The sequence below is a fragment of the Peromyscus maniculatus genome, chromosome 2, assembly GCF_049852395.1.
Source record: "Peromyscus maniculatus bairdii isolate BWxNUB_F1_BW_parent chromosome 2, HU_Pman_BW_mat_3.1, whole genome shotgun sequence".
In the NCBI taxonomy this organism is placed as follows: Eukaryota; Metazoa; Chordata; class Mammalia; order Rodentia; family Cricetidae; genus Peromyscus; species Peromyscus maniculatus.
The window spans coordinates 81,865,923-81,893,108 of record NC_134853.1 but is presented as its reverse complement, the minus strand read 5'-3'; the positions used below and the strand labels follow the sequence as shown (position 1 = coordinate 81,893,108).

Below are 27,186 nucleotides of genomic sequence, written 5' to 3'. Positions count from 1 at the left end.
GTCATACTGGGTGAAGGTGGCTCTCATCACAAAGAGTCACCTTTGTAAGAAGAGATGTCATAGCGACACAGAGGAAGGAGCCGTGAGAACATGGAGGTCAACTCCCAAGTCACGCATCTACAAACCAACAGTATTCAGCCACAGGAGTCAATAGCTGAGACACGGGGTACAGATTCTTTCTCAGAGCCCGCAGGAGCTCCTGTCATGCTTCATTTCCTCCTGGGCTAGCAGCACATCCCCTGGCGTTGCTGTAAGTCACCATGACTCTGGTGGTTTGCTAGAGAAGGGATGGGAGGCAAACGTGCTGACCTCACAAGGCCATCACGAAGGATGACTCGGAAATGCCAGGCCCTCAACATGAGGTCCTCCAGCATGAGTTGCCTACTGGTCTTCACGCAGGGTTTTAAAGCCAGAAAGAGCAAGGGAATACATGAGAAATAGGGCTTCCTTGGGGAGTGGCCACTGCAGACTTCCCAACTACCCAGCTAGAGCAGAAGCCTGCATGATACAGCTGAATGAAGAGGCCAGTGTACAAGACAACTGGTCTGGAACTGGTGATGGGGGGGTGTCCCTGTCAAACTGGAGAGGCACTGTAAGAGCCCAGAGTCCCCAGAGACGTTGGCCAAGGCTGCTGAGTGGGTGAGCAGAACCTTTATCATCTGTGATACACCAGGTATCAGACGTGATTTTCACACACAATCACATTGGTTCCTTAAAATAAGCCCGAGAAAACAGTATATTTTTTAATGTACTTTTTGTTTTGTTTTGTTTATGGAGACAGGGTTTCTCCGTGCAGCTCTGGCTGTCCTGGAACTCACTCTGTAGACCAGCCTGGTCTTGAACTCGGAAATCCATATGCCTCTGCCTCCTGAGTGCTGGGATTAAAGGCATGGACCACCACCACCCAGTTTAAAATGTATTATTTTATTTAAGACAGGTTCACATTGTGGAGCCCAAGCTGGCCTGGAATCCTCTATGTCAGTGGTTCTTAACCTTCCTAACGCTGGGACCCTTTAATATAGTTCCTCAGGTTGTGCTGACCCCCAACCATTAAATTATTTTGTTGTTGCTTCATAACTGTAATCTCCTACTGCTATGAATCGTAATGTGAATATCTGATATGCCAGATATTTGATATGCAATGCTCCCCCCTCCCCAGGTCTGGACCCACAGGTTGAGAACCATTGCTTTATGCAGACCTGGTTGGCCTTGAACTCACAGACAATGGCTTGTCTCTGCCTTCCAAATCCCAAGATTAAAGATGTATGCCACCATTCCAGGCTGATATTTTTGCAACTATTTTATGGCTTAAGAAAGTGAAGTTCAGAGAATTGTTGTTTTTGTATTTCTATCTCTATCTATCTATCTATCTATCTATCTATCTATCTATCTATCTATCTATCTATCTATCTATCATCTATCTATCCATCTTCTATCTATCTATCTATCTATCTATCCATCTTCTATCTATCTATCTATCTATCTATCTATCTATCTATCTATCTATCTATCTATCTTTTTCTCAATCATCTCTCTATCATTTGGCAGTACTAGGAACTGAATCTAAAGCCTCATGAACAGTAGACATGTATTCTACTATTGAACCATATACTCAAGCTCACTTTACTTTTTTATTTTGAGACAAGGTCTCACTAAGTTAAGTTGCCCGGGCTGGCCTGGAATCTATGAGCCTCCTTCAGCCACTTGAGTAGCCGGGATTACAGGCTTGTGCCACCCAGCCCAGTTAGGTTCAGAGAATTCCCTTGTCTAAGGGCCTCAGCTGAACGAATGGCGAAGCTGGAGGCGAGGCGTCCTGGCTCAGGGCTTTCAGCCACTAACTCTTTTACATGTAAAAGTAGAAACTGGGGCAGCCTGAACTTGAACCTCATCTAACAAGCAGGACTGGCGACTGGATCATTTTTCTCCCTCACCAGCTGCAGTCAGCCCTACACAGTTCTAGGTTCCCGGTGGATGGATTCAACCAAGCATGACTGGAAAAATACCAGAACGTTGTGTTGGTATTAAACAGGTACAGACTCTTCCCACATGTTATTCCCTAAAACAACACATCAGACCAACTCATTACACAGCATTTACATCGTCTTGGGTATTAGAAGTATTCTAGAAGAGATTTAATATAGTAGGCAAATCCTATGTGGTAGTTCAGAAATCAGTGCTCCATGGACACAGAACTGTACACTAAATGGTTTCTAGAATTAATAACACCACACACTATGCGTGTGTGTGCGCGTGCGTGCGTGAATGTGTGTGTGTGTGTCCTTGTGTGTTGGCATTACAGAAAAAAATGGCACAGATAAGAATAATGGAGCAATTATTAGCCTAAACCCTGCACTGTGTGGGCATTCTGCTAGCCTTTGACATGCGCTGTCTTCTATTCTTCCAGCAGCTCGGTAAGGAATGCTACTCTCCAGTTCACAGATAAAGACACTGGCGCTCAGAACTCAAGTAATTTGCCCAAAGACACAAAGCAAGTTCAGGCAGAACACAGAGAGAGCTAAGCCCTGCTCTGACTGGTCTCCAAAGTCTGCTGTGGAGAAATGCATCTTGGCATCTCTCTGTCTGCTGCCCTACAACACATGGTATGCTGTGGCTTGATAAGGAATGAACTGGAGGGGCAGGAGAAATCGGTTAAGAGGGGTCAAGAACACTTGTTGCTCTTGCAGAGGACCAGGGTTCAGTTCCCAGCACTCACAGGAGGGCTCACAACTGTAATGATACTGCGGCGCACCGGGACCTTTGGGCCAAGGCGCCCCACAGCGGGTGAGAGACGGAGAAGCCATGCAGGCAGCACTCAGTGAAGAAGGTGGGAAGAGAAGAGGGGGAGAGAGAGATAGGGAGGGGGGAAGAGAGGAGGGTGCACATCTCGTGGGAATAGAAAGGGGGAGAGGAGTTTTCTCTTAAAGCAGGCTTTATGTCAGGATGCAGGACAGGTCCCCAAGGGGCGGGTCAGAACGCCAACAACAACTATTTGAAACTCCAGTTGCTGGGGACCCAATACTGTGGACACAGGGCCTCTACATGGTGCACATTCATACACAGAGGCAAAATACTCATAAAAATAAACCTTAAAAAAGAGGCTTTCATTTCAGCACTAGGGAGGCAGAGACAGGCAGATCTCTGTGAGTTCCAGGCCAGCCTAGTCTCCATAGTGAGTTCCAGGCCAGCCAAGGCTACATTGTGAAATGCTGTCTCAAAAAACAAAAACAAAGAGTAAAGAACAAAATAGAAGGCCAACAAAATGGCACAGCAGATAAAGGTTCTTGGAGCCAAACATGATGACCGCAGTTCCATCCCTAGGAACCCCATGGTAGAAGGAGAAAACTGATCTCTCAGGCTGTGAGATCACATACACACCTACACTAACAAACATACAGGAGACCCTTTAGTGCACCTCAGCTAGGAGAAAACGCCAGGCTTGGCCACCCAACCCTCGGGATGCCTGGCATTCTCAGTCTCCCTAACACTCAAGTGAGTTTTCTTCAGCTGAGTGGTTGGAATTCTCCAGATAGTGTAGGAGCCCCTCCCAAGAATGTCTGTTTGTCTTGTACACAGGTTCCAGCACAATAGCTAAGGATCTTGGAACAGCCAGGCCATTCCGGATATGGACCTCTCCCCAAACAGGCAGGACAGAGAAGGTGGGGGGTTGGGGGATCTAAGAGCAGGAAATTGCCGTGTGGAGGTAGTGGGGGCCTGGTGTCTCAGGAACACAACCTACAAACAGTTCAAGCTGTGAGATGCTGCGTGGTTGTAGGGACCTGAGGGTGACTGCAGCCAATGTGTTGCTTTGATGAATAGACTTCCTGCCCCACACTGGCTCAGCTTGGGATGTTTTTACTCCTGTGTGTGTGTGTGTGTGTGTGTATGTGTGTGTGTGTGTGTGTGTGTGTGTGTGTGTGTGCCTATGTAGACCAAACCTAGAGTTTCTGAGCTACATCCACAACCTTTTTGTTGTTGTTTTTGAGAGAGGGTTTCTCTGTACATCCCTGACTGTCCTGGAACTCACTCTGTAGACCAGACTGGCCTTGAACTCACAGAAAACCACCCGCCTCTGCCTGCCAAATGCTGGCATTAAAAGCATGTGCCACCACCACCCCACCTATAGCCCATTTTAAATTTTTTATCTGAAGACGGGGTCTTGCTAAATGACCCAGACTACATAGCCCACGTATGTCTTGAATTCACCATCTCCTGCTCAGCCTCCTTCCCAAAGAGCTGACATTACAGGTCTGCAGCGCCAGGCCTGGCTGAACCTTTTACTTTTCAGGGGTATAGAAGTGACTGGCATTCAGCAGAAAGCCCACGTTGCATTCTGAACTCCCCACCCTAAACCCCTCGGGACTCTGCAGTAACTGCCGCTTTCCTCTGCTTCGTTCAGTGTTTTTAATACTCACCCGTGAGTGAGAGCACGCAATACCTGACACCACATTCCTCTATCCACCCGCAAATGAACACTTAGGGGGACTCTGGTTTGCTATCGTGGATAATGTTGCTGTCAACATTGACTACAGACATCTCTTCAGCAGACGCCTTTCATACTTTAGCCGTATATCCAGAAATGGAATTTCTAGATCATAGTGTATTTTTTTTTCCTCTTTGAACCTAGACTTAAACCAAGCCAAAATAAAACACCACCACCTGCCCCTCCTAACAGGAAATTATGGCTCGGCCACCCTTTTCAAACCTTACCTCCTTTCCAGAGCCATTCTCCCTCTGGCCCTTCCCATTGCTGTGGGAGTCTCTCCCTTCTGCAAAGTCATTAGGTTGTGCACAGGGAGATCAGTCAAACCTGCTCCCTAAGACATACAGCATCTGCTTCATCACGGCCTGCAGGTCTTTCTAGAGAGCCTGCCAGGTTCGGGCAGATGGTCTCTGAGAACAGAGTTATCTTTTGTAAATGTTTTTATCAGTACTAGTCAGGGGCTGTCATGGTCACCCACTGTCTTCCAGGGCTAAGGAGGCCTCTTCCAGACTTTTGTTTCCTAGAAGGCTTGAAATCCCCCAGCCTGACCATAACCTTTAACCTCTAGAGGTTTCTGAAGTCTTAGTAACATTCTGCAATCTTTCAAATTACAGGTCAAAATTACTACAATTACTAATTAGTACTTAAAGCATTGTTTTTAAGCCCCCATGAAAAATGTACTCTATGTTAGACTTTTCTCCTAGCACCACACACTTAAGTCTGCCAGTAATTGTTGAGGGGAAAAAAAGGGGGTGGGAGTACAGTTTTCATACACTTTAAAAAACTGAGGTGCAGGGCTGGAGAGATGGCTCAGTGGTTAAGCGCACTGGCTGTTCTTCCAGGGGACCCGAGTTCAATTCCCAGCACCCACATGGCTGCTCACAGCTGTTGGTAACTCCAGCTCCAGGGAATCTGGCACCCTCACATTGAGAGCAGGCAACAACACCAATGCCCAGAAGATAAAAAAATAAATCATTCTAAAAATAAAAAACTGTGGTGCAATCATATAGGGCATACTAGTTGCTACTGTAAGCATGTAAAATATATAACCTGATGGTGTCAGATGTATTCACAACACTGTGGGGTAACTGGCACTGTCTCCAAAACACATGCTCACCACACAAAGCTAGAACTCTGCATTCATGAAGCAAGATGGATCACGGCTTCTATGAGGTTAATTGGGACATAGAACCTAGGCGGTCAGATTTATGTCGTCACAAACATATGGGGAAAGACTGACGGTAAATGATTTATGCATTATTGTAGTGGAGTCCGGGCTCAACCAGCCACTTCCTGGACACCAGCATTTAACACCTGCCATTGTTTTAAGGCATCTAAAAAGCAAAAAACAAACCCAAACAAAAGCCATTCACTTATTTAACTTGCAGATCTTAAGCACACACACGTGCCTCATTTGCACTGTGTTTAGGAATTAGCATTATTTCAAAACACCATCACAAAATAGACAGCTCTCTTCTTTAAAAAAAATCTTTTAAACCTAACAATTTAATAAAACTATAATAATTTTAAGGGAAATTAAATGGCTGATAATTTTGAAAGGAAACTACGGTCTTTGCCCCAGCCTCCAAGGATCAAGATCCTTTCTAAACCCACTTTTAAGCCAAGTAACTAGAATGCTTTCACATCTTTGTTACCATCCGGCTTCAGTGGAGATTAAGTCCCCACAGAAGAATATGTCCCCAGATAATGTCAATCAGCGCTCACAATTTAGAGATAATCCCTTCCTTGAGAAGTCTATTTTCAGTTTGCCCTAGCCTTGGGTTAATTGATGATTTACCTTCCATTAGGAAACCCCATGCACTTCAAAACACTAGGACAGACTCTAGGGAGGGAGCTTCCTTCACCCTGAGGGCTAATTGCTGGAGCTGAATGTTTCCTTTTGGAGACAGCAGGTCTCCTTTTAACAAACAAGCCATTTCTTTACTTCAGAACTGGAGTGGAGACCTGACTCCTGGGGAGTGGGTGGATGCATGTGCACACACTCGGCCTCCAAGTGCTTGCACACACTGGGAGCAACACGAGTCTTTGTCCTCCAGACCTCCCAGATCTTCATTGTAGGCACTCTCTACCCACTTTGCCTAGGTCTACATTGCTGTTCCTGGGATAGGCATGGGTCCTCTCAACATGCCTGAAATGTAGGACTTACCCTGGATCAGAACCAACACTAAGCATCCATTTCCACTCTCTTCCCAATGGCACCCTGCTCTGTGTACAGTTAACAGGGGACTCTTCCCTTTGTCTCATTCTTTGCAGCCTTCCACACGCCCTAGCAATAGTGACGTCACCCCTAAAGTGGTTAGAGGTTCAGTCCTTCCCACTTAGACCAGCACCTTTCCCCCACCCCAAAAGCTACTTTTCCCAGGATAAAAACTCTCTCTCTCTCTCTCTCTCTCTCTCTCTCTCTCTCTCTCTCTCTCTCTCTCTCTCTCTCTCTCTCTCTCTCCACTTCTGGCCTTAGACTCTGATCTCCCAGACTTACAGTCTTATATGTGGGGCTCAGGATACAACTTTAAAGACACCGGATCATTCCAACAAGGTCTCCATTGCAGAAGCAGCCAGGGTGCTAGACCCGTTTTCCTCTTCCAAACCAGACTACATTATGTTTGCCAGAAAAGCTAACACTCGTCAATGCTGAAGTATGCAGAGGCAACCAACCACTTGATAGTTGCTCAAACAATTAAGGTTGTTGGGTCATGTCATGGTTTCTATAATGGTAGAGTGCAGAACAAGGCTGGGGTAGGGGTTTGGAATTATGTGCCTGGATTGCTTGCTTCATCAACAGATGCTTCTTCCTATAGCATATTTCATTCTAAAAAGATTCTGAAAGGGTGGGATATAGCTCAGCTGGTAGAATGCTTGCCTAGTGTATACCAAGGCCTGGATTCCAGCTAGCCCCAGCACAGATAAACCAAGTACAGTAGCTCATATCTGGAGGTAGAGGCAGGACCTAGATCAGAAGTTTAAAGCCATCTTCAGCTACATGGTGAGTTTGATTGAGCCTGGGATACATTAGACTCTGTCTCAAAATCATTCATTCAATCAATCAATCAATCAATCAATCAATGGGACAGCAAATATAAGATGACTCTAAAACAGTGATGAAGCCAAGTGTGGCAGCTCTTGCCTTTAATCCCAGCACTCAGGAGGCAGAGGCAGGAGGATCTCTTTGAGTTCCAGGCCAGCCTGGTCTACATAACAAGTTCCAGGCCAGCCAGAGTTATATAATAATTAAAAATAATAATAAAACGGTGATGGAAATAAAGAAGGGGGAGAAAGAGGAGAGAAGAGAGAGAGGCATCTCCTTCAGTAAGGCACAATGAGACACAGCCATACTTAGATGTCTCATTAGCTCTGTGGGTTAGCAGAATGAATGAGCAGCAGGACATGATAAAGAGGCCTAAGTATTCCGGGTCTCAGACTTACTAACTTGTAGCCTCCACCCCCAAGTAAATGGACTTTGTTGAAAATTAACTGTTAACTCTTCCTTCCTTCTTCCTTCCTTTCCTCTTCCTTCTCCTCCTCACTTCTCCTCCAACAGGGGTCTCTTATAGCCCAGATTGACCTCTAGCTCTCCGTACAGCTGACGATGACCTTGAACTCCAGGTCTTCCTGCTTCCGCTCCCACTTCCCAAGTGTGTGCCACCACACTCAGCTAATGATTTCCTTAAAGACATACACACAGTATGTGGGCACATGCAGATACGTGACCGGAGTTCCTGAAATGGGCCACCATCTGGTGTTTTGCTTCATTTGTTTTGATTTTAAAAACAGGTCTCCTTGCCGAGTGTGTGGGACACATCTGTAATTCCAGCACTCACTCTGGAAACAGAGGCAGGCAGGATATCTGTGAGTTGCAGGGCAGCTTGGTCTATATAATGAGTTCTAGGACAGCCAGGGCTACAAAATGAGACCCTGTTTCAACAACAACAAAAAGATAGGGTCTCATTATGTTGCCTTAGCCTTGGCTGGTCTCAACTAACAGAGCTCCTCCTGCATCTGCCTCCCCAGTTTTGGAATTAAGATGTGTACCATCATGCCCAGCTCTCACATGATGTTAATATTAAAACCTGACCAGTACTTTGAAAAAAAAAACAAAAAACAAAAAACAAAAAAAAAAGGCCTAATGGCCTGAGTTCAGTTCCTGGAACCCATCTAGAGGAAGGGCAGAACCAACTCCCAATACACACATCTCACACAGGTATACAAACAAAGATAATAAAATTTTTGAAAAGTTAAAAAAAATAGGTAGCTTCCACTAAGTACGCTGAAGTTAATTCACATTTCAAGCGGGGTCAACAAAGCAACCCAATTAGAGTGCTGTGGGGAGCCGAGGTTGGAGGGCCAAGGCTGGCCTCCAGCTTCCGCCTCCACCTGCGAGTGCTGGAATTACAGACATGCATTACCCGGCCTGAAAGCAACCCCATGTTAAGTGGTAATACAGCAAGCATTCTGCAGCTCTAATTGGATGCTATGCTGTATTGCAGAGAGGCCCAGGGCATAACTCTGCCACAAATCTGTTCTATGTACTCTTTCCTGGTGTCATTAACCCAATGACTTTCTCCCAAGAGGATCTGAAAGAAGACACAAGCTGCTTAGGTATTTAAGCCTCTAATTTATTAGTCCCCAAGACAAATTCTTCTAAAAACCAACCGACTGCCAGGTATCCAGAGCCGGCCTGAATATATAGTCTGGAAGACATCAAAACCTGGCTCCTTCTACCAGCTTCTCTTATAAAAGAGGCTGTGCTTGGCTGGGTGACATAGTATATAAACTAAGGGGCAATGATATCATGAGCATGGAAGAATTTCCCAGACTATGAAAGACAGCCTCAATATATAGTCTCAGGCACACAAGACAAACTTAAATTTCTCTGGTACTTTGAAGACTGCAAAGTCTACTGCCCTTACAGTCCACAGAGATACACAAAGAAGCAAAATTTAAGGACAACACGCATTTGCCAGGTACACCTGTCTCCAGTGAGTCAGGCTGGAAGCGCATTCCAGCCAAGCAGAAGAGCTGGGTTTTGAAATTCGTTCCATTCCACATCTGCGAGCTTTGCCAGTTTCCTATCTTGACTCTGCCTTCTTGGAATTCCTAAGCTGTCTCTGCTCATCCCAAATATTTGGGTCTAAGGGGTTTCCAGGCCACTGGAGCTGATAAACCAAGGGCTTATACCAGCCATTGAAACCATCCTTCAGGACTTGATAAGGTGAGGCCCCCATGGGGCTAAATAAAGATCATTGTTGAGTCACCTGAATTGTTTTCACCAGGAATGTTTACCCAGAACGCAGCTACAAGAGCTGAGCCGTAGAGACTCGACAATTTGTGTGCTCTGGGAGAAATCTGAACATACCAAACCTGGAACAGTTTCAACTCAGATCTCAGAATGTTGGCGGTAAATACCAAGATCCCCGACAACAACAAAAACCAGACAGATTGTAATTCGAGATTGGACTGAACTCAAAATATAATGATTTGCCAAAAAAAAAAAAAAAAAAAGTCAGAGCTGTTAAAGTTTCCTGGGCTGCATTTAGATTTTAGACAAGGAAGAGTTGAAACGTGTGGCCAGGTGACAAACTATAGTTTGGGGAAGGATTCTGGGAGGGATTCAGTAGGCTCCACTGCTTTGGGGTCACAACTGGGTGCTCTGGCTGGAGTTCAATCCCCACTATAATGACAGTGGAGCTGATGAAGCCCTTAGGTGGTGATTAGGTCCCAAGAGTTCCATTCTGGGTTATCACGGCGGGGTGGGGGGGGGGTGGGGGGGTGGGGGGGTGGACGGGACTCGGAATCAAAAAGCCCACTTCCGCTTACGCCTCACTACGGGATGGTACCACCCTTCATCCAGAAGCAGGAGGGCCTCAATAGATGCTCATGATCTTGCATTTCCTAGACTCAAGAACCCACCAGGAACAGGAATCTAGGGCCCTGCTTTGATTGTCCTGGACCCTGGAAGAACCCAGTGTTGCCTCGGGCCTTTAAGAGATAGTGGTCCAAGGCTTTAAGACTGCAATTCCACAACCCCATACAACTACTGGAGGGCTGAGGCCTGCTGCACAGGTCTCTGCCACTGTCCAAAGAGGACAGTAGCAAGACGAGTCCATCTTTTGCTTGGTCTACTGACACCCATCCTGCCCTCAAACCTTAGTGAGAGCTGAGGTCCAAGTTCTAGCCACCGGTAAATCAGATTTACAAAGACCCAAGGCTGGGCCTGGGTGATGGATCAGTCAGTTAATGCCTTGTGAGTACAAAAACCTGTGTTAAATCTGCAGAATTCACACACACATACACACACACACACACACACACACACACACACACACACACTCAAAGCTGGGCTTGGTGGTGTGTGATTGTAATCTGGTGCTGAGGGGGCTAAGGCAGGTAGATCACCGGGATTTGCTGGCCAGCCAGCCTATCTTACTTGTCGATCTTCAGGCAATGAGAGACTGTCCAAACATAAAAAAAATGACCGTGATGAGATGATGAGATTGTCCTCTGTGCCCTCAGGTCTCCACACAGACACAGAGACAGACAGACAGACAGACAGACAGACAGACAGACAGACAGACACACACACACACACACACACACACACACACACACACACACACACACACGGACAAACAGAAGGCCCGAGGTTATTTGCTAAATAAAATCTATTACTCAGTTCTTAGTATCTTTAAAAAAAAATTTTTATTATAGCTGGATGGTGGTGGTGCATGCCTTTAATCCCAGTACTCCGGAAGCAGAGGAAGGCAGATCTCTGAGTTCAAGGCCAGCCTGGTCTACATAGTGAGTTCTAGGACAGCCAGGGCTACACAGAGAAACTCTGTCTCTTAAAATGAAAAAATTATTTTATATGTATGGGTGTGTTGCCTACAAAAATTAAATCTGAGCATCAAATGCATGCCTGCTGCCAATGGGAACCGGAAGAGGACATTGGATCCCCTAGGACTGGAGGTGTACATGGATGTGAGCCACCATGTAGATGCTGAGAATCGAACCCAGGTACTCTAGAAGAGCACCCATTGCTCTTAACTGCCAGGCCGTCTCCTCACCCTCCTCTCAGTATCTTTCCAAATGAAGTACATAAGACTAATATATATATATGTGTGTGTGTGTGTGTGTGTGTGTGTGTGTGTGTGTAGATAGATAGATAGATAGATAGATAGATAGATAGATAGATAGATAGATAGATAGATAGATAGATAGATAGATATGGCTGGGCATCACACAGTGCTAAAGTGCTTGCCTAGCTTGCACAGGCCCTGAGTCTGACCACCAACACCACTGTATAAACACACACATGTTCTACATGTCCTCTGTATGTATATACACATATATACAAGTGGGATTTAAATTATCCTCTCAGCCCTCACTCCTCTTTCCCTCCCTCAGCAACCCTCCACGCTTCTGCTTTCAGAACTCAATTGCACAGCTCAGCAGTAGGAAGAGACGGGAAAGGAGGAAATCAAAAGCTATTCACAACTGACTTTGCTCCTATTCACAAGAAATGGGCATGAGTTAAAAGTCCTCTCCATCGCCACAGTGCAAAACTGCTATGGTTCCTATCAGTCCGGTCAGAGCAGCTTGACAGCGCACCGGCTTTATTTACACGGGATATCCTGAGTTCTGGTCCTATTTGACCATCTCTCATTTTTCAGACCTTATTTTCGGGAGACTTCTGAACCCACTGATGCACAGCAAATGAGAGTCCATTATACCTTGTGCTCCCACACCAGCCCCCAGGGGCAGCAGACCTGTTCATTAAACATCGATGATGTAATGCCAGCCGATGAGGTAATGCCAGCCAGCTGCTAGAAGAAGCCCTGGTGTCCTGTCTGGGCACCTGGAAGGAGGAAGGCCTGCTCAGGTTCATCTTAGGGAAAGAAGGATGATAGTGCCTATCACCTTTCTGTTCTGTCCTCGGGAGCCCTGGATGCTCAGAAGAACATCTCATTCACAGCCGCCCTCGAAACCTGAGTACTTTTTCCTGACAGCAATTTCACTGGTCCAGGGGAAGTAGCTTTTCCCTTCTGGGTACCAGATGTCAGTGAAAGGAAACCCTGGAGGAAAGCCAACAGCAGAGGCTCATGGAAGCAGAGGCTAAGGCTAACTGTGCCTCCAATACGGTAGAAGTAAATGGAAAACATCAGCCTTGTGCTCCTACAGCATTAACTGATGTGTTCACGATTTTCAGACTTAGCCAGACATTCAAGCTGGGACAGGATTCTCCTTTACCATTGGAACAAAACTGGGCACTAATCTTTGGTGGTGGTAACGGGTGGGTGACTTTTTTTTAACTTGATCTCTAGGTTGCAATAGGAAGCTGTGATTTTTAACCATTGAAAATTAAGAAAATGGGCTAAAGCAAAGACTCAGTGGTTAAGAACACTGGCTGTTCCTTCAGAGGACCTGCACTCAATGCCAGTACCCCCATGGCAGCTCACAACTGTCTCTAAGGGATCTGATATCCCACTCTAGAACCCAGAAATAACCCCTGTAAGCTGTCTTTTGACCTCCACGTGTGTGATGTGGCACTTGCCACACTCCTGCTGAATGAATAAATAAGTGTGTGTGTGGGGGGGGGGGCTTTTAAAATATTATTTTTAAAAGAAAGTTAAAAAATAATTTGTATATAGTAATACAGTTTGCATATAAAATAACACCATAGTAGAAGGATTTGGTGTAGTTTTTAAAAGAGAAGGGAGGAATTATTTTAGGTTAGGACTTAAAATTTTTTTTGTAACAAAAAAAAAATCAGTACATTAAAAAAAAACTATTTATAGCTGAACATGGTGGCACAAACCATTAATTCCAGTACTCAGAAGGCAGGCAGGTAAATCTCTATGAGTTTGAGGCCAGTCTGGTCTACAGAATGAGTTCCAGAACAGCCAAGACTATACAGAGAAATCCTGTCTCAAATAAATAAACAAACAAACAAAAACAAAAAACAAAACAAATAAACCAACAACAAATAAGGGGGCTGGAGAGGTGGCTCAGTGGTTAAGAGCACTGACTGCTCTTCCATAGGACCTGGGTTCAATTTCCAGCACCCACATTGCAGCTCACAACTGTCTAACTCCAGTTCCAGGGGATCCAAACCCTCACACAGACATACATGCAGGCAAAACACCAATGCACGTAAAACATAAGTTGTTTTTTTTTTAAAAAAAAAAACCCAAATAGAATAAAATAATAAATAAGAGATTTATTATTATGTGTGCACAGGCGTGCATGCTGTAGAGTGGATGTAGAGGTCAGAGGACAACTCTGTAGAGTCGGTTTCTCTCCTTCCACTTTGACGTGGGTTCCAGGGATTGAACTCAGGTCTAAAGGCTTATGTGGAGAGCATCTTTTACCTGCTGGCCATTGTGTCTGCTCAGTTAATGCACTTTTGCTAACAGCATCAGGAGATATAATCCACATGCCATGTTCACCTCTTAAAGGGTGAACACATGGGTTTTTAGTAGATCCATAGATTTGTGCAGCTATTACCACTGTTAAGTTTTTATTCAGCAAATGAATAATTAAAAAGTTTAAAAGTGGCCCAGCTTTGTGAGTCAGACTGCAGTCAGACACTTCTTTGTTTGTTTTGTTTTGTTTTGTTTTGTTTTTGAGACAGGGTTTCTCTATGTAGCTCTAGCTGTTCTGGATTTCACTCTGTAGACCAGGCTGGCCTCGAACTCAGAGATCTGCCTGCCTCTGCCTCCTGAGTGCTGGGATTAAAGGTGTGTACCACCACCACCTGGCTGTCAGAACTCTTTTCAAAGAAACTAATGCATACCTCCAAACCACAACCACCATCCATCCATGACATCAGTAATCTTATCTGACTTTTCAGAAGAACCAACCAAGGTCTGGGTTGGTGTAGAGCCAGCATCCTTAACCAGTCTGAAAATTCTCAAGTTCTATTAAAAGAGGCTGACACAGTGAAGTTCCTTCTTCATTACATCATTCCTGCTATGAATAAGAAGAAAATATCAATCGCCTTCCTGTTCATGTTTATGATGAAACTGCTGTCCTGAGCCAAAAAGTCTTTTTCTCCAGTGAGTGGGAAGGTCTACCCTTAAGGGTGGGAATGCATCTGACTAACTTTGGGTCCCCAGCAGCTGACATATAGAATCTCAACAAATGACTGAAGTTACAAAACAAACAAAACCACTGCTGCCATGCATTAGCCAAGGGCCGGCAAGTATCTGTCTCCATCAAGGTCACTGCTAAATAGAAGAGAGATCAGCTGATGGAACAGAATGGAGCTAAGTCCTACCAGCAGAATCAGAGGCATCCCTGCGGGAAGGGAGACTTGGAGGCTGCTTCCCCACAGGCCTTCACTCCTCGCTTGGGCCAATGGATGACAGATGGCTGAAAATGGTGAAGTTGGGCATGCCTGCCTTCATACTGCATCTTCCCTCTTCTGTGCAGATTCCTGTTTAACTCTGCACACAGACACCTTAACCATTGAAGGGGTGTCTGTGGAAAAGCTGGCAATGCAATCCACCTCATCTCTCTTGTCCCGCTTCAAAGCTAAGGACACGAAGAGTAAGATAGTTATTCCAAGGACAGGGAGCCTTTGCAGCAACCAAGGCTGCTCTCCAAATTGAAGCAATTAACCCATGGTGGGAATCAAGATTGGTATGATTCTATCCTGACAGGAACTGGAGTGCCCCCTCCCACCTCGGGTAATAGTGATTTTCCCAGAGTACAGATTCTGTTTTTGTTTATTTGTTTTTTGAGACAGGGTTTCTCTGGGTAGTCCTGGCCATCCTGGAACTCACTCTGCAGACCAGGCTGGCCTCAAACTCAGAGCCACTGGCCTCTGCCTCCTGAGTGCTGGAATTAAAGGCATGTGCCACCACCGCCTGGCTTGAGTACAGATTCTTAAACTGTGGGTCACAACTCCATTTGAGGTCATGTAACTGAATGTGGAGGTCATGAAGAATTTAGCAAAAGTAAAGGATTTCTGAATGTGTGGTGGCCACAAACCAACTCACAATCAAACGTGTAATGAGTGTGAGCTGTCTCTGGCAGTGCGGGCCCTTTGTTACACCCCACAACTTCACTGCAGCCTTGGTTCTGAACACACAGCATGTGCATTTTGCACCGTGTGTTATGTTACATCATACAGCACAAATACCTGACTAGGGACGTGTATGTTATGAGTTGCAGTGTTTTTCTGTGTGTACATACAAAGTTTTCTGCACTTATAGAAACAGTTTTAAGCTGGGCAGTGGTGGCACATGCCTTTAGTTCCGGCACTCGGGAGGCAGAGCCAGTCGGAGCTCTGTGAGTTCGAGGCCAGCCTGGTCTACAGAGCGAGATCCAGGACAGACTCCAAAGCTACACAGAGAAACCTTGTCTCTGGAAAAAAAAAAAAAAAGAAAAAAAGAAAGCAAGCAAGCAAAGAAACAGTTTTAATTACTGAAAACAGATTCTGAATGTTATCCTACTGTCCTTCCTCATCCTGGAAGTAGCAAAGTAGTGTAATGTCTCTTTGGGTTGTATTGTGTTACAATGTTTTTTAATGACCTGTTCTATCTAGTATCTATCTATCTATCTATCTATCTATCTATCTATCTATCTATCTATCTATCTATCTATCTATTATATATCATATATCATCTGTCATCCATCCATACTAAAGTAACTGGATTTGAACCCAGGGCCTCCCACATACTAGATAAGGGCTCTACAACTCGGCTGCATCCCCACCAGACTGTTTGCTTTAAAAATTGCTATTAGAGCTGGTCATGGTAACACATCTCTATAATCCAGCACTTGGTAAGTGGAAGAGAATCATCAAGGTCACCCTTGATTAGGTAGCAGGCTCAAGGTCAGCCTGGCCTACATAGGAATCAACCTCATGAAAAAAAAGAGAGAGAGCAAACTATAACGACATGTATGTACACTAATGAAAAAAAAAACTACTTAAAAGTTTAATTGGTCAAGATAAACTAAAAGCGAACACACACTCTTGTACAGACAGAATCGTGCAGCTCACTGCTCGATGACTAGAAGCCACGTGCCTCACCATGCACGTGCTGAGGGCGGCAGAGGCTCCCTGCTTCAGAGGCCTGACTGAACACTGAGGAAGGTGAAGACTGGGAGATGGGCCCCCTCAACAGTGTGCTGTGCCCACTCTGCTACAGTTTCTATGTGAACTTCCCCCTCTAAAGGCTTTTGTCCTGTTGTAGGCTTGGTCCTGTGATGGCCCACCTTGTCAACCTGACTACATTTGGAGTCTCTTAGGAGACACAGCTCTGGGCCATATGTGGTAAGGAAGGGAAGAGCCACGGTGAATGTAGGTGGCATCACCCCATGAACTAGGATCCCAGACTGAATAAAACAAGGAACAAAAGATAATGAGCAGAGCAGCAGCGTTCATATCCCCCTCCCTCCTTACCACAGATGTGACGTCACTACCCAGCAATCCCCCTGTTCCTTCATGAACCGTATTCCTTCTCAAATGCAGACTAGCAATAAAGCCATCTTCCCTTAAATTGCTTCTCTTGGGTATTTTGTCACAGCAAAGAGAAAAAAGTAAGCAATGCAGTCCCTGAGAAAAGCAGCCTCCCGAGGTGGGGCTTAGGGGAAGGGCTTGGATATTGAGGGCTCCGCCATCATCCATGGTTCCAGGTCTGAACGGACTACTGAGTGAAAGGTAGGCTAACTGGAGGAAGGTTCTAGAGTGTGCTCTAGCAGTCGTGAAGTTTGCTCCACCACACACCCCTGCTGTCATGATTCTCAGGCTCACCACAGGCCCACGGCAATGGAACAAACAAGTTGACCACTGACGAAAACCATCAGCCGAACATATCTTTGGTCTCTTTGAGTTGGGTATCTGTCACGGCGATGAATATGGCGAACATAGAGCCCTCACACCTCAACACGGGATAAGAAGTGGCCTCATAACTGGATGTCAATATGTAAAAGATTACAAATAGATCCATATCTGTCACCATGCACAAAACTCAAGTCCAAGTGGATCAAAGACCTGAACATAAATCCAGTTACACTAAACTTAATAGAAAAGAAAGTAGGAAGCACTCTTGAACGCATTGGCACCGGAGACCATTTCCTAAATAAAACACCAACAGCACAGACCCTGAGTACAACAATTAATAAATGGGACCTCTCAAAATTGAGAAGCTTTTGCAGGGCAAAAGACACAGTCAATAAGACAAAAAGACAGCCAACAGAATGGGAAAAGATCTTCACATCTGACAGAGGATTGATCTCCATGGTATATAAAGAACTCAAGAAACTAGACATCAAAATACTGAAGAGTCCAATTAAAAAATGGGCTAAAGAGCTAAACAGAGAATTCACAAAACAAGAACTACAAATGGCTGAAAGACATTTAAAGAAATGCTCAACATCCTTAATCATCAGAGAAATGCAAATCAAAACGACTCTGAGATACCACCTTACACCTGTCAGAATGGCTACGATCAAAACACCAATGACAGTCAATGTTGGAGAGGATGTGGAGCAAAGGGAACACTCCTCCACTGTTGGTGGGAATGTAAACTTGTACAATCACTGTAGAAATCAGTATGGCGGTTCCTCAGAAAATTAGGAATCGAACTACCTCAAGACCCAGCCATCCCACTCTTGGGCATATACCCAAGGAATGCTGATTCATACCATAAAGATACATGCTCAGCTATGTTTATAGCAGCACTATTTGTAATAGCCAGAACCTGGAAACAATGTAGATGTCCATCAACGGAAGAATGGATGAAAAAAATGTGGTACATATACACAATGGAGTACTACTCAGCAGAGAAAAACAATGAAAGCATGAAATTTGCAGGCAAATGGATGGAACTAGAAAAAATCATCCTGAGTGAGGTAACCCAAACCCAGAAAGACAGTCATGGTATGTACTCACTCATAAGTGGATTCTAGATATAAAATAAAGAACAATCAGACCACAACCCATAGAACCATGGAGGCTATATATATATAGCATAGAGGTCCCTAGGATGACTGTGGCTTATAATAAATTTCGGTTTTACTCAATTATTGAAAAAAAAAATAACCAAATGAATGGAAACACATGAACTATGAACCAAAGGCTGAGGGGCCCCCAGCTGGATCAGGCCCTCTGAATAGGTGAGAGAGTTGATTGGCTTGATCAGTTTGGGAGGCAACTAGGCAGTGGGACCAAGTCCTGTGCTCAGTGCATGAGTTGGCTGCTTGAAACCTGGAGCTTATGCAGGGATGCTTGGCTCAGTCTGGGAGGAAGGGACTGGACCTCCCTGGACTGAGTCTACCAGGTTGATCGCAGTCCTTGGGGGAGGACTTGCCCTGGAGGAGGTGGGAATGAGGGGTGGACTGGGGGTAAGGGGAGGGGATGGGAGGGGGGAGAATAGGGGAACCCATGGCTGATATGTAGAACTAAATGGTATTGTAAAATAAAAAAAAATTAAAAAAAAAATAAAAAAGAAGTGGCCTCTGCAAGGGAACTGTACTCAAGTGCTTCAATACCTTCTTCCAAGGCTTCGTGAGAGCTGGAGATGGAACACAGACCCTATGAATGCCAGCCAATTGCTCTACAACTGAGCCACACTCCTGGTCTCTTCTAAGCCTCTTAATAGTCATTACTTTTTCCACTGCAAAGGCTGAACATTGTACATTGACCTAGAAAAAAAAAATGTCTGATGCCCCAAAATAGTACAAGATGTGGTGGGGGCAGGGAAAGAATTATAGCCATTCGTTTTCAGGCTTAGAAAAAAGGCCACCTTCCCCACCTTCCCACTTCCTTTGTGGACTGAGGACAAAAGGACAATTTTCATGCTTGACAGCAGGCCAGATGGGGTCTCCTTTCAGAGCTTTGGGTGTGTAGGAAATCTCTCAGGATTACAAGGAAACCCAGATACAGGCTTGGGTGGCTGAAGGGAGGGCTGGCCCATCTCTGTTTCAAGGCCCGTCACTAGTGACTGTCCAGCATGGAGCTCACAGCTAGCAAGAGTCTGCAAAGTCAGTCAGTCAGAGTCTTCTTGGGCTGAAATCCTGAAATGAATGGAGTCCCATCCTGGGCCATGGTATTAGGAATGGTCTCCTCACAGTGTCCCCCGGTGACATGGTTTTCAGAGAGAGGTCTCCATGGGGATTTTCTTGGCTCTGGGGGCATCCTTCTGCTCTTAGGCCAAAGTCCCTGGCAAAGGGGAGCCATGGTCTTGCACTAACGTTTCGCATATGATGGAAACAGAAAACAGAGCAGCGGCCAAATGACTGGAGATCGTGATTTCAAATTTGTTACTCTCTGATTTTGTCTGCTCCATCTTTTTTCTTTTTCTCATCTGACCAACCAGACAAACGCCCACACACCGGGAGGGGAAACAGGATGGTCAGTGGTGAGAATAAATATTCACACCAAGTAGCAGAAGAGCATCTAAGGGATGGGGCATGCATCACCATACAAAATGTAAATGGCATCGTAGCTTAGGTGTGGACCAGTGGAGACTGAAAGCAAGAACTACACAAATGCTTTGGTGCCTGTGTTCCCGGGAACACTATTCACAACAGCCAGAAAACTAAAACAAAACCATGTCTGTTGACTGGTTGGCGGCTGGAAAACTAAATGTGCTCTTTATAAGCGATGGAGTAGTATTTGATTATAAAATGGAACAAAACCCCGACACACTACAACTCAGATGAGTCTTGAATCAGTATGATGCATGAAAAGAATGAATATTTCCTGATTTGCTTTATCTCTTTTCTGCCCGGCCCTCTCTCCCTCTCTGTGTACAACAGATGTGAAGGCAGAAGCTCATATAGGGCGTCTTCCTTGATCATTCTCCATCTTCTTTCAAGGTCCCTCATCAAACCTGAAGCTCAGCAATTTGTCTAGACCAACTGGCCAGCAAGCTCCAAGGATAAATTCCCCTTCTCTACCCCCACCCCAGTACTAGGACAACTGGTGTATGCTGCTCTGCCCTACTTTGTGGGTACTGGGGATTCAAACTCAGGTCTTCCTGCCTTCGTTGCAAGTATTTTACCAACTAAGTCATCTCTTCTCAGATGCTGGGTCCTCTTGTCATAGATAAGCATAGAACTGGCTTTTCTTATGTCCCATCAGCCTAATGCAGGGAGTCCATGGTCACTTGATTTCTATTTTTCTCTAAGATATCGACATATCTGGTGCTTGTCCTTTGTGGTCATGCTTCTGGCACCCACAGGCCTCTATTTCCCTAAGAGAACTATTCCTTGAGACACTACTGCTGTGGATATCACTCTATATAAATAAAACACTGATGGCTAGTGACCAGACAGGAAGTATAGGCGGGACAAAGAGAGAGGAGAATTGGGGAAACAGGAAGAAGGAGGGAGAGACATTGCAGTCACGGCCAGGACAAGCAGCATGTAAAGACACCGGTAAGCCACCAGTCACGTGGCAAGGTATAGATTTATAAAAATGGGTTAATTTAAGATATAAGAACAGTTAGCAAGAAGCCTGCCACGGCCATACAGTTTATAAGTATTATAAGCGTCTGAGTGATTATTTTATAAGTGGATTGTGGGACTGCGGGGCTTGGTGGAAGCTGGAGAGAAGCCCTCCAGCAACACACTACCTTCTGCCCTGTGCCTGAGGAAGCTCACGTCCCTTTCATCTCTAGGAGGGACCGTGTGACTCAACCCCAGTCAATGAAAACACTCATCTCCACCCCATGTCCCACCCACCCTGGGCAAAGAGGTGCACCAGAACCGATCAGAGCCAGTGCAGGTCTCTGAGACGTGTTGGAACTGTAAGCAGTTGAGAAAACACGCAAAGGGCTGGTGCTGAAGTGGGTCATCTTGATGCCACCAGCAGAGGAGAGTTCAAGAGAGCAACAAAGGCCGAATACAGAAAAAGGACAGCAGTGACGTCATGGGAAGCCCTGGACCTTGCAGTTCCTGAAGTCAGTTGCTGTGCCTTCCAATAGAGCCATTAAGACCCAGCCCCATGCTCTACCTTTAAAACAGGGTCTCACGTAGCCCACTGTCCTGAGACTGACTATGCAGCTGAAGCTAGCCTTGATTCTCCTGCCTCTGAGTGCTGGGGGTACCAGCCTGTACCACCACACCTGGATAAACTCCCCTCCTTAAACCAGTGTGTGCTCCAAAGCCTTGCTTCTAAGGGTATTTCAGAGCTTTTACCACCACACAGACCTTACATTGGAAGTTCACATTTAAGCTTTGAGGAAAAGCTATTAAACATTTCTTCAGATTTAAAAAAAAAAATATTGCATGATCTTTATCACTTTACATCCATGAATTAAAGCAGAAAGAAACAATCACACCATTTCCCCATCTATAACTCACTGAGGAGGGGTCCAGCAAATCAGATCTTACTTCTGACATCTCAAACAACGTATGAGCCACTGGGCAGTGACTAATCTTTGTGACTGGAAGAAGCTCATGTGAACAGATGCATACTCCCTTCCCTTCTTTACAAGACTGCCTCTACACAGGCAGGTTAGAGTTCTAACTCTGACCCACCCAGGCTGAGACACACAGATGTGAAAAATGACCCCCAAACCTCCACATGGCCAGAAGGGGGTCTGCAAAGGGATGCAAGAAATGGTTTTCAAGCAATAAAGGTGAGCTCTCCCTCGCCTTTCCTCATGCCTGCCCTCACTGCCAGCACAGTCAGGGTCAGGCTACACAACTGGAGCAGATGTTACAGCCCAACATGCACGCCATGAGCCTGGCTTCCCAGCAATGCACCTGAGATCTTTACACGCTGGTTTAGAAATCATTATACACTAAATCATCTGCTTAAAAAACCCCAGAGAACAGCCTCCCCGAAAAGAAAGTGCTGTGTAGGTAAAGGAGGAAGGGGCAGGGGCAATGAGCAGGGAGGACAAAAACATTGGCAGTCCTACAGCTTCTCACTTTAGCTTTCTTAAAGAAACAGTGTCCACAGCAGCACAACACTGGCTTACAGCGGGAAGGGCCAGAGATGTGCTTTCTCTTCCTGGGTGACTCCAGGTCTTGAGTTCCTAAATGACACATCCTTAAAGAAGAGGGGGATGCTGGGGATAGTGGTACACAGCTGGAATCCCAGGCCTCGGCAAGGAGCTCACTGTTCAAGGCTACCCTCGGACACATAGTGAGTTAGAGACCAGCCTAGGTGACTTGAGACCCCGTCTCAAAGAGAGAGAGAGTGGGGAGTGGGGGGAATATAAAGGAAACAACTAACTGAAACAAACAACTGAAATAAAGAACAGAGAGAGGAGGGCTGGGAATGTAATTCAGTTGGTGGAGTGCTTGCCCAGCTGCACAAAGCCCTGCATTTTAAACCCCAGCCCTGCATACATAAGCCAGGCTCATTAGAGCACGTCTTCAGTCTTAACACTTGTGAGGTGGAGGCTACAGGATCAGTAAATTCAAGGTCATCCTGGGCTACACAGTAAGTTCAAAGTCAGCCTGGGCTACATGAAACACTGTCACTAACTAACTAACTAACTTAACTAACTAGAATAAAGGAGAAATGTGGGTCTGAAGACAGCTCAGCTCAGTGGGTAAAAGCACTTGCTGCCACAGCTGGTGGCCTGAGTTGGATCCCGGGGCCTCCATGGTAGAGGTAAAGAATTAGCTCCCTACAAGCTGTCCTCTAAACCCCACACCTGCGTCCTGGCATTTGAGGACACTCCAACACATACACACAAAAATAAATAAACAAACGTAATTAAAAGTAGAAATCAGCCCCCCAGTTTGAGGCACGCCAGACATACGGTCTCAGTGGCAACTCCGTGACCCAGGAGACCTACCGTGAAGAGGGAGAACAGCATCCAGGTAGCAATCATGACCTGCCGCCCCTCTGTGACACCTAACCTTGAGAACCAGCTGCTCAGAAAGCTTCACCAGGGGTTTCTCTTTCTCTGCTCACTCATCAGACGTGAGGACACAGCCACCACCAGGTCACAGTGCTCAGGTGAACGGGACGGGCTTGTAGCTCACACCTGCGAGCTCGCATTGGATGGACACTGCCCCAAGAAACACGGAGTGCAACGTGAACCCGCCCAGCTTCTCCGATTCGAAGGTACAGCTTGGAACCATGTTGGAGCTTTCAAGGGCAAGTGAAACGGGAGTCGACAGTATTTGCTCTTACACACCTACTCACGATCGTCTTACACTGATCGGCCTGATTATGATTCAACACGTGTGGGCTATCCGTTGAATTTAAAAAGATTTTAAAGTCCTGGGTGAGCAGGGCTTCTCTTTGTGGTTTTCATTAAGTGACCCACGGCTTGTGGCTTGTTTTATGATGTCAATGGCAGAAAGTGACCTTTAAGACTGCTTTTGCTTCTCGTAAAAGCTGCTGGCTCTCCACAATAAGGAAGGGACACTGGACACTGTGTTTACAGTAAAGAGAAGTAACTCAGTTGGTTCCAACAAAGGCACCTTTACAAAGACTGGGAGAAAACCCGTTCCGCTGAGGTGAGGCCGGGGCACAGAAAAGGCAGGGTGACTGGCGGAAATTGATAGCAAACGAAGGGCAGATGCTCTGGTCAAGGAGAGGAGAGGGGTTCTAGCCTCCTAGGCGGGGCTAGGTCCCAGTTCTGCTGAGAACTGGATTTGAAGGGATTTTTAGTTTACATTGCCCTCTTTCTTTCTTTTTTAAAAGAGAACTAATGGTTAAAAGTGTGTGTGTGTGTGTTCTTAGCTTCAGTTAAGTGGCTGCTTCCCTCCTCCTAAGGCTAAGAAGGGGTCACCCCCTGACCTCATCCACTGGCCCCTGGAGTCTAGGATTTTCCTTCTGTTACAATGCCGTAGCTTGAAGCCTCTCTCCTCCCCCCACCCCTTTTTTGAGACAAGATCTCACTCTACAGTCAGGTTGGCCTTCTACAATCCACCTGCCTCAGCCTACTGAGTGGAGGGATTACAGGCATGCACCACCATGTCCTTAGCTTGGAACTGAAGGTCCCCCAAAGCACACTTGTTGCAAGCTTGGCCCTCAGCCCACGGTGCTGTGGGAATTGGGACCTTAGGAAAGCCCCTGTTATGGTAGAAGACATTACGAGGGACATTCACTTGAAAGGGGATTGGGACCCTGACCCCAGCTGTCTCATTTTGTTTTCTGCTGCTGTGAGGCGAACTGGCCTCATCCACCACATGCTCCTACCATGATGTGCTTAGCCTCCACCATCCCAAGGAAACAGGGCCAGAAGGCTACAGTCTAGAACTTCTGAAACTGATTCGAGGAAACCTTTCCTTCTTTTAATTTGATGAGCTTGGGTACTTTGTCACAGTAATGAGAGCTGACTAACATCAGTCTTGTGGCTGATTATATTCATGCCATCTGCTTGAAGCAGTGATCTTCCTTCAGCTGGTTTTACTTACGTGTGTTGTATCATTTCTAAAAATCATTCCCACTCTACTTTTAAAAATCCTGCTAGGAAGCCGGGCAGGTGATGGCATATGCCTTTAATCCCAGCACTCGGGAGGCACAGGCAGGCAGATCTCCGTGAGTTCAAGGCCAGCCTGGTCTACAGAGTGAGTCCCAGGATAGGCTCCAAAGCTACACAGAGAAAACCTGTCTCAAAACAAAACAAAATCCTGCCAGGAATTTTCTTTGTATGTGTAAGTTAGTATGCAACTATTTCCCAAAAGCTGAAGACAAATATTCCAGCCCAGAGACCACCTGGTTTCTGTGTATTAAGAACAACTGAGTTGATTTGTTCTGTGTACAAATTCTTAGCTGTAAATAAACCTGGGGATTGAGGGTGGTTGAATAGGAAGGTGTGTGGGGTTATAATAAATGGTTGGTGTCCATAGGAATGAGTAACAAAGTCGGAGAAAGATGAGTAAAGGTATGGTTACATAAATGAAAAAAAAAATCCTGCCAGGCACATCTCATCTTGGCTTTGGCATCAATTTCAACAGGTAAAATAGAAGACAGTAGTTATTTGACGTATACCCACATGGTCCTCAACAAGTAATCTATTTTGCCTTTATTCTTTTCTTTTTCTTGGTATAGGGGGTGGATGGATGAGTTTCAAGACAGAGTTTTGAGCTAAGTATGATGATGTTCACCTTTAATCCCAGCACTCTGGAGGCAGGGCCAGACAGATCTGTGAGTTCAAGACCAGCCTGGTCTACACAGTGAGTTCCAAGACAGCCAGGGCTACATAGAAACCTTGTCTCAAAAAAAAAAAGGAAAAAGAAAAAAAAGACAGGGTTCAGGGTTTGGAGACACAGCCCAACTGTCCTTGAACTTCCCCACCCCAACTTTGTGTGGTGCTGGGATTCGAACCCAGGACCTCACACACTCTAGGCAATGGACCTCTGCACTCTTTATATACGAAACTGGAGAACATGAGCAGTCCTCTCTTGTACTGTTCTGAAGGAAACAGCATGTGAAGATTGCACATCTCTTCTGAATCCATGATCTGTGACACACCAGTGACCAGACATTAGCTATCGTAAGAGCATTTACACCATAGAGATTGATGGCGACGTGGTCCTCCAACTCTTGGGAAGTCACTAGTTCCAGGGAGAGGCAGACTCGGAAACATCAGGCTGGGGCTTTGGCTCTGAGACTCTGCTAACAGGGGGCTTGTGCAGTCGCCCTGAGAGCCCCAAAGCTGAGGGTGGCCAAGGAAGGCTTCCTCCAGGGAAGCTGAATAAACTGTCCTATGAGGGAAGGGCAGAGTTAGCTATGCTGGAAAGGATGACTGGAGTGGCGGCCGTGAGGGACCTGGGTGGAGAGTGACAAGATCTCCATGTAGGAAGAGTCACAAAAGCAAGCACATTGGGGCTGAAATGGCACATTTACAGACAGCTGTTGGTGCTTTGGCTGCACTCAAGTGATATCTGGGATGCCAGAAATAAGGCCAGAGCAATGAGTGGTATGTGTGTGTGCTCGAGTGTGTGCACACGTAAAATCCTAGCATCCTAGCTCCCGCACGCCTTGAATGCCAAGGATTTGGTGTTTTGTTCTTAGGGCCTAACACCTGAGACCACTAAATACACTATGTAGGACAGGGGTGGAAAATGCTGCCTGTGTCCAGATGCCAAATGGTGTCAAGGAGGTTCAAACTGATGTGGCTGCCCAAGGCAGGCTGATACAGCCGTATCATTTAAAGCAACTTTATAGGCTAATGAGTGTATACACGTATATGTACAGGCAGGCACATGCTGTGGGGTCAAGAGCATGTGCTCATAGGCATAAAAGCCTATGACAGAACCAGACAAGGAATACCACGTTGGAAAATTAGATGGTCCTGGAGTCATTCTCTACGTCTTTGCAAGAAACTGTCTACGTGCACTGGGTCAAACACACCTTAGATTCTCAGCAAGAAAGCATTTAGCAATTGTTCTGTGCCAGACTCTCTCACAGACTTATCTCTTCCGAGAATAATAAAAAGGCTTTTTAAAAAGGTTTAAGGCTTAAACTGTGGGACACTTATCACACACCCTCTCACTTCCCGGTCTCACACAACTTTAACTCTTTGTAATTTTCTCTTAAGGCATTACTACATTTTTTTTTAAATTGATTTTATTTCTCTATTTTATTGTTACTCTTTTCCTTTGTATTGAAAAAATGGAGAGTTTCTCTATGTAGTCCTGGCTGTCCTGGAACTCACTATATAGACCAGATTGGCCTCCTGCCTCTGCTTCCTCAGTGCTGGGATTAAAGGTGTGCTCCTGGGGTTGGAGATTTAGCTCAGTGGTAGAGCGCTTGCCTA

At 45.7% G+C, this 27,186-nt stretch overlaps 1 protein-coding gene and 1 long non-coding RNA gene across 17 annotated transcripts in view; one reads left to right on the top strand and one right to left on the bottom strand.

The window, feature by feature from the left end:
• The window catches only part of Palm2akap2 (PALM2 and AKAP2 fusion), a 477,882-nt gene that overhangs the window by 51,226 nt on the left and 399,470 nt on the right, over positions 1-27,186 (bottom strand). The window contains exon 1 of one of the 13 annotated variants that reach the window (XM_076564257.1): positions 23,266-23,476. The exons of 10 other annotated variants lie outside the window; for them this stretch is intronic. In XM_076564257.1, the coding sequence (XP_076420372.1) occupies positions 23,266-23,301 (36 nt within the window). In that variant the 5' untranslated portion in view covers positions 23,302-23,476. Of the gene's footprint in view, positions 1-6,980; positions 7,002-23,265; positions 23,477-27,186 lie in introns of those variants that run through there. 2 more of the 13 variants (XM_076564256.1, XM_076564260.1) reach the window with 2 other exon arrangements.
• On the top strand, positions 48-21,733 carry LOC121827247 (uncharacterized). 4 transcript variants are annotated; one of them, XR_013049131.1, is made up of 3 exons: positions 48-250; positions 2,405-2,600; positions 21,130-21,733. It is a non-coding gene; the product is annotated as an uncharacterized LOC121827247 (long non-coding RNA). The 4 variants fall into 4 exon arrangements; XR_013049129.1 differs by lacking the exon at positions 21,130-21,733 and adding an exon at positions 16,699-17,004; XR_006069415.2 differs by lacking the exon at positions 21,130-21,733 and adding an exon at positions 9,772-10,249.